Source organism: Phaseolus vulgaris, chromosome 4 (genome assembly GCF_051622355.1).
Source record: "Phaseolus vulgaris cultivar YP4 chromosome 4, ASM5162235v1, whole genome shotgun sequence".
In the NCBI taxonomy this organism is placed as follows: Eukaryota; Viridiplantae; Streptophyta; class Magnoliopsida; order Fabales; family Fabaceae; genus Phaseolus; species Phaseolus vulgaris.
In genome coordinates, this window is record NC_143501.1 from 41295194 (window position 1) to 41306795 (window position 11602).

General features: G+C 33.2%; 1 protein-coding gene across 1 annotated transcript; it reads right to left on the bottom strand.

Annotated features, from left to right (window-relative positions):
* Positions 1-5009: 5009 nt before the first annotated feature.
* LOC137837606 (uncharacterized) lies at positions 5010-7975 on the bottom strand. Its single transcript, XM_090301801.1, has 3 exons — positions 7648-7975; positions 5924-6383; positions 5010-5257 (listed from the first exon to the last, which is right to left on the bottom strand). Exons 2-3 carry the CDS (start codon positions 6338-6340, stop codon positions 5105-5107), a joined length of 570 nt encoding a protein of 189 aa, XP_090157927.1. The 5' UTR covers positions 6341-6383; positions 7648-7975; the 3' UTR covers positions 5010-5104.
* Between the last annotated feature and the right edge of the window lie 3627 nt (positions 7976-11602).

The window sequence follows — 11602 nt, forward strand, 5'->3', positions numbered from 1 at the left end:
ATCCCACATTGAGTCGAGTAGAGTTGAGCCAACATCAAGCCGAGTCGAGTCAGGTTCAAGTTGGACCTAATCGAGTTAGATCCACATCAAGTCAAGTCGAGTTAGATCCACGTCGGGTGAATTCTCAATGGTTAGTCGAGGACTGGATGTAACTCTTGGTTAAGAGTGAACCAGTGTAAACATCTTGTGTGATTCTCTCTATCCCTACACTCATAAACTGTTTTAAAATTATTTTTCAATTTTGCTGGTATAAACAATCGGTTATTTTGCACAACATAGTGAATTCTCAATGGTTAGTCGAGGACTGGATGTAACTCTTGGTTAAGAGTGAACCAGTGTAAACATCTTGTGTGATTCTCTCTATCCCTACACTCATAAACTGTTTTAAAATTATTTTTCAATTTTGCTGGTATAAACAATCGGTTATTTTGGAAAATAACTGGTTGATTTTCTGGAATCAAACTTAAAACAATTTTTTTATTGGTGGAACAAAATTTTCTATTGATTGATTCTTCATAGTTTTTCACTCTACCTTCAATCTTTGCGAAAATCTTACAAAAACAATTCCCCCCCCCCCCCCCCCCCCTCTTGTTTAGGCCTCTAATTCTAACAATTGGCACCAGGAGCTGAGTTCTTGAAATTCACTTAAGTTTTCGATCCTAAAACCATTTTAAAATGGCTGAAAAACTACCCTTTCATGAGGGCGCTTCTATAAACATGCCACCTTTGTTTTGTGGATTGAATTATCAATTTTGGAAGGTTAAAATGAAAATCTTTGTTGAATCAATTGATAAAGGAATTTGGGATGCTATTGTAAATAGCCCTTTTGTACCCAAATTTGAAAAAAATGATGTTTTCATTTGGTCCCAATGGAATGAGAGTGAAAGTATAAGAGCTCAATATGATTGCATTGCCAAAAACATCATCACTTATGCTTTGAATTCTAATGAGTTTTTCAGGGTCTCACAATGTGCTTCTACAAAGGAGATGTGAGACATCCTTGAGGTTACCCATGAAGGCACCACTAATGTAAAGAGAGCAAGGAAGCATGCTCTGATTCAAGAATATGGAATGTTCAGAATGCTTAAAGGGGAAACCATCTCAGATGTGCAGAAAAGATTCACTCACATAGTGAATCGTCTCATCAGCCTTTGTAAGATCTTTGAAAGGGAGGAGTTGAACATCAAGATTCTAAAATGCTTGGATAGATCTTGGCAACCAAAGGTCACTGCAATTTTTGAATCCAATGATTTGACAACATTGACCACAACCTCCTTGTTTGGTAAGCTAAGGAAACATGAGCTTGAGACGACAAAGAAAATGAAGAAAATCATGTGAGGAACATTGCTTTAAGAGCTGCTGGTCATAAGGATGGTCATGACTCAAGTGAGTGCAATGACAGTTAAACTCTTAACTTGCTCACAAGGAAGTTTAACAAATTCTTGAAGAAGAATAATCGGGACAAGAATCAACCATCAAACAGGTACAATAGTAAGAAAGTGAATGAATTCAATTCTACTAACTATACTTGTTTTATATGTGGTAAACAGGGTCATATCAAGGTCGATTATCTAAACAATGAAAGCAAGGAGAAATAGGCAAGCAAGAAATTTGAAAAGAAGGGCAAAACGAGAAAAGCCTACATTGCTTGGCAAGATAATGAAGATGAAAAAGTCAATTTATGTTTGATGGCCAAGGAAGAATCCAAATCAAGTAGTGTAAGTTCAAGCACTTCCATTAACTTTGAAAATTATAGCCAACTTCTTGAGGTTTTCAAAGAGACTCATGAAGAAGCTAATAGGTTGACCCTTTTGAATAACTAGTTGGAAAATAGAGTCAAAACCTTGGAAGAAGAGTTGAACAATTCAAAATTTGATTTTGAAAATTTGAAAATGATTTACAAAAACTCTTCTTGCAAGTGTGATTCTAGCTCTTGTGAAAATTGTGAAGCTTTTCTAAAGAAGGTCTACTATCTTTTAAAAACTGTGGATAAGTTTTCCAAGGGCCAATCAAATTTTGAAATTGTTCTTGCATCTCAAAAATGTGTTTTTGGAAAAGTTGGACTGGGTTTTAATCCAAAGAACAAGAAAAGACCCGTTTTTAAACCCTTTTTCCAATTTTTTTTGAAAAACAACCGATTGTTTTGTCAAAACAACCGATTGAAACGTGCTTTTACTGCATGAAAGGGGCCATATTGTTAGATTTTGCAGAGTAAGAAAGTTTTCTATTCCCAGAGGTATTTTGAAGTGGGTTCCTAAGAATTCTAAAGTTCCTAATTTCCCAATTAATGCCCATGGACCAAATTTGTAAGGAGAACAAATCTTGCTTCTTGATCTTGTTTCTTGTAGGGTTCATTGATGGCAAACCAGCACCTATGGTACCTGGACAATGGATGTTCCAAGCACATGACAGGGATAAAAGCAAGTTTATCAATCTTCTCCTCAAGCAAGAAGGTCATGTGACATATGGGGACAACAACAAAGAGAAAATTCTTGGAAGAGGAACCATTGACAACAAAAATACCTTCTTGATTCATGATGTGCTTTTTGTGGAAGGTCTAAAGCATAGCCTCCTAGGCATAAGCCAACTGTGTGACAAAGGCTATCAAATAACCTTCAAGCCCAACACATGTGAGATAAAGCTGCCCAAATTACAAGAAGTTTGTTGATTGGACTCTATGAAGAATTATGCAGAAGAAGATGATCAGAACACCATTCTGAAGAAGTTGGAATCCTGTTCAAAAAATCAACCAGTTAATTCTGCGAAACAACCTGCTGAAATTCTGCATCAGGATGATCTTCCCAAAAAAAAAGGAGAATTCCAAGAGACCTTTTTGTGGACAACATCATTGGACAGATTGATAAGGAGTCTCCACTCGAAACTCTATCTCTAATTACTACAAACACTTGGCTTTCATATCTTAAATTGAACTTAAATCCATTTTTATGCACTTAAAGATGAAAAGTGGGTTGCTGCCATGCATGATGAGCTGAATCAATTTACTATAAGTGATGTGTGGTTTCTTGTTCCTAAAACTGATTACATGAATGTCATTGAAACTAAGTGAGTGTTTAGAAACAAAACTAGGTTGGTTGCTAAATGGTATAATGAAGAAGAAGACAATTATGCAATTTATTATGATAACAAGTCAATTATGAGCATTGTCTACAATCCATAACAATGTGATAAACTCAAACATAATAAATTTGATAGACACTTCATCAAACATAATATTGACACATAGATCTTGTGGTTATAACCTATTTCCCAACAAGACTTGAACATTTTTACTAAGAGGCTTTCCTATGAAAAAGTCCAGAATCTTTCAAGTATATTGGGAATGATCAATATTCATTTACCAACTTGAAGGGAAGTGTTATAAATAGTGAATTATTAGGATAAAAATCTCTTCAATATCTTCAAAGTGATTAGGAGAATATATTTTTAGATCTTTTTTTCATTTTGACCTATTTTTATTTCCTTAATTTGATGAGTTTAATTATTACAAATATAGATGATAAGAATGTAATTGGTATGGTTGTTATCAATAAAATAATTCTTTATTTTCTTACATGGTTCAAGTGGATTAAAAGAATTAATAATGATGATAACATTATAAATAATAGGTAGTTTGTAGTGTATTGCAGAGATAAATGAGAAAATAGAAGTAATTTAAAAAGTGTAAATAAAATTATAGGAGAAAAGTAATAATAGTAATTATATAATAATGAAATAGGAATCCTAAGAGTGAAATAGTACATATAAAATGTGTACTACAAAACAACTTATCAATTTATATATAGTTATAATATAATTATAAATTATTATTATCATTATTACAGAGAAGAAAGAAATGATTTCTAAAATGCATGAGGTTAAATAAAAAAAATGATCATGCAAGTATATAGTAATTTAAAAAAAAAAAACATTATGGTAGTCTTAATTTTGTAACAGTAACTTTCATTCCAACTTACTGTTTTTTACAATATTTGTCTGTGTTTCTTTTAATCAAGAAAATAAATTGAATAAGGAAGTGTTTCAATCCTTTCCTTTTACAGATGAAGGAAAGATAAAAACAAAAACAATAATGTTTAAAAAAAACATCCGTACTGTTAATAAAAAGACAAATTCTTTCTACACCTAATCTTTTTTAACCTGCACCCTACACAGCTTTAAATTTTCAAAAATACCTTTTATTCCAGAAATAAAAATCTGAAATTGGAAATAATACATTTCAAAAAAATACATCCGAAAGAGAGAGATTATTGTATTCTAAAATAAAAATTTAGAAATAAAAATAAAAATATCATTCCGAATAAAAAAATTCACAATACAAAAAATTCGTTCCAGAAAAAAATCCAGAAACATATTCAGGAAAAGAGAGTTTGAAATGTATTTTTTTATATGTATTCCATTTTATTTAAGGGTATTTTCGTACTGAAATTGGGTGTAGTGCTCTAGTGCAGGAAGTAATTGCCATAAAAAAAAACCTGTGACCAACACCTACAGCAAACTATACAGATCCAACACCTCAACGTCCCACTGAAAACTACTTGTATTATATACCCTTTGAACCTCTAAAATCTGACACCCATCAAAACATCCAAAGAAAAACTCAAAGATCAGGGAAAACTCTGCAACATGTTTGTTGTAATTAGTTCAAAGCACAGAGAAAGAGTAAGTCTTTTGCAGATCAGATCAGAGACAATATTTGTCTCTATAGTTTTTAATTTTTGAATAAACCTTAAATTAGACATTTTGTAACTGTTTCTCTCATTATGAACTTTAATCTTAACTTCTTCAGAATATAAATGTTTCTTCAGACATGCTTATGTTTAAACTGAATATAGTTGCGATTGTGAACTCAGTAATAAAAGATTAAAGTAGATTATCGAAGTTCAGTGGTTCTAAACTACGAGCCAGAAACATATGGACAGATGAAAGGAGAAGAGAAATGCGACCTTGGCATAGACAGGGAATAAACGATGAAATCTAGGAGATGAGAAACGAAGAGAATAAACTCTTGTATAAAATATAATTCAAGACATCTACATCAATGAACAATCAGTGTGGCTCACATGCACTAACTCATCATCCATCATTTTCATTTTGGTTGAGGACGCTTCATTTTGAGAAGATGGGAGAGTCCAGCAATAACGTGTAAACGACTACTCGGGACACCTGTTTTTGCCAGTGCCTTGCCTTTGTTGTCAAGAAGCACAAAACAAGGAACATAGCTAACATCATAATTAAGGAGCTGCAATAGGAATATTCAAAAGCAAGTCAGCAAGGAGTAATAATACTTTTCCATCAATAAAATTATAAAGGCCTCAAGTATCTTAATTGAAAAATGTATTCTACTTTTTAATTAAAATGTAATATGTTATTCCATATCCTTCCAAAGAAGTGTAATATGCACATTCATCAATTTTTATTAGTATTTGATGATAATTGAGATCTCCAAGGAAACAACATTTGCTACAGTTGAAAGGTAAGGTTAAACATGGAAACATCATTTTGTTACAAATTACAATACATAATCCAAGACAAGATACTGGGTTAAGGCCAATTTAAGCAGCAGCTGGATTGCAAATAAAATTTGCATGGTTTGCTTGCATGTAGAGGTAATTCAGAAAGAATGAATAAAAATAGAAAAGCCAAAGTTACACAGATGAAGAGTCAAGAATACAATACTTCTTTAAAGGGATATAGTGACCACAATCACATTTGAAGAAAACAGACTGAAAAACAGGTCGGCATCTTGAAAAGGTTTACTTCATTTTTTCTTTACCTATGAATGCACATACAAGTTTATTCACTATCCAACAGTTAATGATGTTTTGCAAAGGGAATGATTAAAGTGAGAATTTCATAATTTACAATCTCAAGACTTAAATGGGTACTTTTATGCAAAAGAAGGTACCTCAGGTAGCCAATTGGGATCCTCAGCATCGGCCATGACAATATTGACCCAGTGAGAGTTCTTCGTTTCAACTTCGGAAACAAATTTGAGCAAGGAATTGCAGAGCCTGCACTTAGGTGAGTAGAATTCCACCAAAGTTGCCTCCTTGCCGCTCGTCAGAGCCGAAGCAAATGCTCTCTGCTCTGCCTCCGACTGTGCCGGAGCCGTTTTCTTCTTCCAACTAGAAACAGAGTTCGCAAAATTGAAAGCAATTAAACCAAGGTTTTGGAGAGATTTCAATGGCCAGGGACCCTCAAACTTGCAGGGACTAGGACCAGAGTTAAGGCTTGCGTCACTCCATGGCCATTTTAGGCAAAACGTAATTTGTTTAGGTTTAGGAATAGGAACCAAATCCATCCATTTTGCTTCGGGCATCATATACAACGAGAACGACGAAGGATAAATATGAGGCAATTTCTCCCTGCACCATATCATTTAAGACATGCACCCAATCCAAAAGTTAAAACCCAATAATGATATATAGTATGATCTACTAACGATATAAAATATAAAAAGTTATCAAACAGAATATAGTGTGAAATTATTATGTTAATTTATAGTATTTGAATGCAACTTTTATGCGAAGTATCCTCTCTACTATTTGAGTTCTATGAAACTCTCACGAGTCTAACAACCTTATCAGTCAGCACTAGCATTTTGCGTCACAGGTTCTCAAGGATCATTTAGAGACCAAAGATGTAAAGGCAAGATGTAGTGTCAAGTGGGTGGTGACCAACACTCAAAAACACTGTAGCAGCAGCCAGAAGCCACTACCAGAAATTAAGTGACAGCAACCAAAAACTTCACATAAATTTTAAAAAACAGATATTAGATAGTCCAAGCAGGATTAAAAGTTTATATATTTCATGTAGGAAGGAAACACCGTTAGCAACAGACCTGTTGGATAAGGAACTAAAGAACTGAGTATGAATAACCGAAAAAAAGGACAAAAATCATATCAAGATTAACTACGTTATTAGGAGCATACCAGTGAAATCTAAAACTTCATCATTAGTTATTTAAAAACACAAAATTACATGACATAACCTATCCTATGAACAAAAAGGAGAACTTTCATAGATAGTGATTTCTTTCTGATCCCTAATCAGTTCGAGGGTGTCAAATGGATTAAAAAAAATCCTAATTAGCTGCATAATACTGGATGAAGGAGGGTTAGGTTATTAAAAGCGGGGATTTGACACCTTTATAAGAGCATTATTCCATAACACAAAAATTAGTACAAACAATTTATATCACAAATTTTCCATTAATCAGTAAAATAGAAACCAGTTAGCAGATTAATCATTACTGCAACTTCAGCAGTAAAGTTTTAATCTTTAGATAAACCAATAAAAAAAAATCATGCAAAATCAATAAACCCCACAACTTCAATAGCAACAGTTTGACCACCTCCAACTTACTTTTATCTCAATAAACTCAGTTTGTTAACATGTTTGAACGTCCCTCGGTACTCTTCTCACATAAGTTTGCTAGTATATTTTTTTTATCAGTACTGTCCAAACAAATTTTATTTTAGTAAACTCGATTTTTTGATAAACTCAGCAGAATCGTAGTGAACTCGGTGAACTCGCTCAAACTCGCGAGTCTGCTCCGAGTTGGCGAGTTTAACTGGGTTTTCGTTTTAACGGTATCCTTCTGGGGAAAATTAAATGAAATAAACTGACCTTTAGGGTTTCGCGTTTCGTTTTCGTTTTGGTTTCACTTTGCGTCTTCTGTGGAGTGCGCGGAGGTAGTGCGTCTTCTCTGAACGAGTGCGGCGGTGGTGGCGATCGAGCGGAGTGATCGCGCGGTGATGGCGGTTAGGTGGCAGGGTGGTGGCGGTTCGTACGTTCGTGCGGCGATTGCGGTGATCGCGGGTTGCAGGTTGACGGTGTTGTCGGAGGTGCCGTTCATCGTAAAGGTTAGGGATTGTGGTGAGGAATTAGGGTTCCATTGTTAAGTGGTCTAATCTAGGGAATTAAGGTTCTGTTTTTATTTTATTGGGCTGCACAAACAACAATTCTCACAAATTGTTGTTTTTTTTAAATTTAATTGAGGTGTAGATTTTTGTTTTGTTTGGAATGGTCTTTTTTTTTTAATTCAGAAAACTTGTTGCAATTTTGTTTTTGGCAGAAATTGAATTTGAAACAGTATATTTTTTAAGAAATATCAAATTCAACCGAGGTTAATCCAAGTATATCTTCTATTTTTAATAAAAGTAAAAATACTTTACGAAATAGATCAAATATTAGATGGAAGCATGATATAAGTAAAAAGGTGAAATGTAATTATTGTCCAAAGAGTATGAGGGGAGGAATATTTAGATTCAAGCATCGTTTTGCTGGAACTAGGAATGTCTCTGAACCTTGTGCTGGTCAAAATGTTCACTTAGATGGAGGAATAAGAGTTCCAACTCTAGATGTAGATGATGGAGCAATAAGATGAAGATGGAGATAGAGATGATGGAAGAGAGGATATCATTAGAGGATTGGACATAGAAACTTGACATTTGTCCATTTCTAATTATTTAATTTCTATGACTTGAACAATTTAACTTTTGTAGTATTTGTATGAATTTCTTTATTTGAGGTACTTTGAAGTTATATAATTCTTATTCATGACTAAATGTAGTTATTTATTGTTAAAAAAAATCATGTAAAGTAAACTCTTACGACTCTACAAGTTGAGCCTACAAAACTTCCATGAGTCTACGTAGACTCTTGAGTTTGACAAACATAAATCACATTATAGTATACTCATTTTCTATCAAACTTAAGTTTCCGAAAAACTTTTGATTCAAACATGTGTTTACATGCTTTAATCCAAACATGCACTTGTCATCAATTCAATAGTAAAGTTTTTCATCTTTAGATGAACCAAAAACAAAACCACGCAAAATCAATAAATCACGCAACTTCAATAGCTTAATAACTACTTAAACATCAGTAGTATACCCAAAAAAATAATCATGCAGAATAGATAAACCCCCACAACACATATTTCAGGATATATAACTAGATTTCGAGTGCAAAAATCAAAATTCGATAAACACAAATATACCAAACCTGAAAACCCCAACAGTTTAATCGTTTCAATTTACACAATACCTTGTCACCAGCACGAAATCGATATTCAATTGAAACTAAATGAACAATAGAACTTACGATATGGAAAAGGTTCAGAAGCCAAGGTCAAAACGCAAAAGGGGTAGTCGTTTTGTTCTACCTCGTCGTTCAACAGTGTTTTTGTTTCGGAGCAAATAAAAAGAATACCTCCCTGGTGCTCTCAAGCCTACATCGTATTTCCCCTTTCTCGCCTTTGAAAAGAAAATTTACTTCAAGCCCTAAAAAATTGTTTGTTTTTGCAGATAATATACTATTTTGTTGTGGAGTATTAACACATGATGTTTGATGCACTATTCCTTTATTAACAAATAAATTAGTCATGGAAAATTCATTTTTGTTGAACCAAATGGTGTTCAAGCTTTGAAGAATCCAAACCCTTTGAAGGATGTTGAATGCTAGACTGTGCTTGTTGTTGCTGAGCTGTCTTAGATAGGATCTGGGGTAGATTGTTTATGTAATCCACTCTTGATTGAATCCAAAGCATATGCACTCTCAATCTTTTTAAAGAAAAGTGTTTTTCAAACTAAGTGAAAAACAACCGATTGTTTTATACTTAGGAGTTTTTAGAAAAGGTTGAAAACTATTTTTCAAATGGTTGAGCTGTTAAAACCAAAACAACCGATTGATTCGTGGAAACAACCGATTGTTTGTTTTGGTACCATAACAGAAAAATGGTTTGTGCTTTGACTGAGCATTAAATGATTTTCTAACTGTTTACGCTCCAGTTTTTAATGCTTTAACCAATCCTTAAATGCAATGAAAAGTTTGTTAAGATTTGATAACAAACAACATCTTTGAATATATTCAGAAAGACAGATTTGAGTTTTAAGAACTAACACAAGATTTTGAGATTTTCAAAGAGTTGAGATTGATCAAAGAGTGTGAGATAGGATTTCTGCTTGTATTGATTTCAGAATTGTTTCTGTAACAAGTGTAATCCTTGTATCTGTTGAACAAGAATCTTTGTGTGTTTGCTGAGAAGTGTTGTGTGTTCTTGAGGGGATCAAGATCAGCATTCTTAGTGTTGGTGTGTTGGCCAAGAGAAGTGTGTTTCTTGAGGGGATCAAGGTCACTTTCTTGGTTGTGTTGTAAGTGATCTAGGTTTGATTGCTTAGTGGTATTCCTCAGTGGTTTCTGAGAAGACTGGATGTAGCTCTGGGTTTAGAGTGAACCAGTATAAACATCTGTGTGCATTCTCTCTTTCCTTAATTTCTTTAAATTCAGTTTTGATATTTGCAAACTAGTATAAACAACCGATTGTTTCTGCGAAACAACCGATTGTTTTTCTGGTGCTGTTGTTTTTGCTTTGAGTTTTTGGAAAACTGAATTCTTTATCATTTGTTTCTCGAGATAATTTCATTCTTGACTTAAAAGTTTGCGAAAACCCTCTTTAAACAATTCACCCCCCTCTAGTTTAAAGCCATCCTTTCTAACAATTTCCATTATCATTCCTAATTATTTTTATTGCAACAAAATTTTCCAAAGTTTTAACAACTTCAAAATTTTCTTTTTAAAGAAAAATCCACGTGTACCTCGAATAGTCATCAACTATGGTCAAGAAATATTTATAACCATGAATTGATGGTATTGAGTATGGTCCTCATACATCTACATGAATCAATTCAAAACATTTTTTAGATTTAGATGTACTAATAGGAAATGAAAGTCTTTTTTGTTTTGCAAAATAACAAACATCACAAACAATAAATTTGTTATATTTAACAAAAGGAAATTTAGTCATGATAACATAAATACGTTTGTTGGAAACATGCCCTAAACGAAAATACCAAAGGGTTTCTAGATCACTAGCACTAACATTAACAATATTGATGGTATGTGCATATTTGATGGGTTTGATTTGAAGTTTTTGATAGGATGGGATCCTGAGTATATAAAGTCTATCTTGCATCTTAGCTAAACCAATTGTTTTTAAGGAACTTGTCCTGAATGTGACAAACATTAGAGTCAAAGGTGAGAGCACAAGATAAATTATCAATCAATTTTGCTACTAAAAGAATATTAGAAGTGAAACAAGGAGTATACAGAACATCATCTATGACTTGATTTTGATTGAGAAGAACACTTTTAGAATAATTAGCAATGACTTCATTTTCATTTGGTAATTTGACATGAATATGATTAATTTGATGATATGAAGTGAAATGAGTTAAGGATAAACAAATGTGGTATGTAGCACCACTATCAAGAATCGAAGGACTAAAGGAAGAAAGAATTTTATTACTAGTTTGTTGTCATGTTGGAAGGAATAACAAAAACTTGATTAGAAACATTACCATTAAATTTGGACTGTTGTAAAAGGAAGGCAAAAGATATGAAAATGAATATTTATTCTATTTTATTTTCCTTACATAAATCAAAGCAAAGATTATGAATATATACAAGCAGTATACTCATCCTAGGTCTAGCTAAGGAGACAAAATGTAAAATAAAGAATCAATAAAGACTAGAATAAGAAAAAACAAAATAGATGTTATACATATGTACAAAGAGAAAT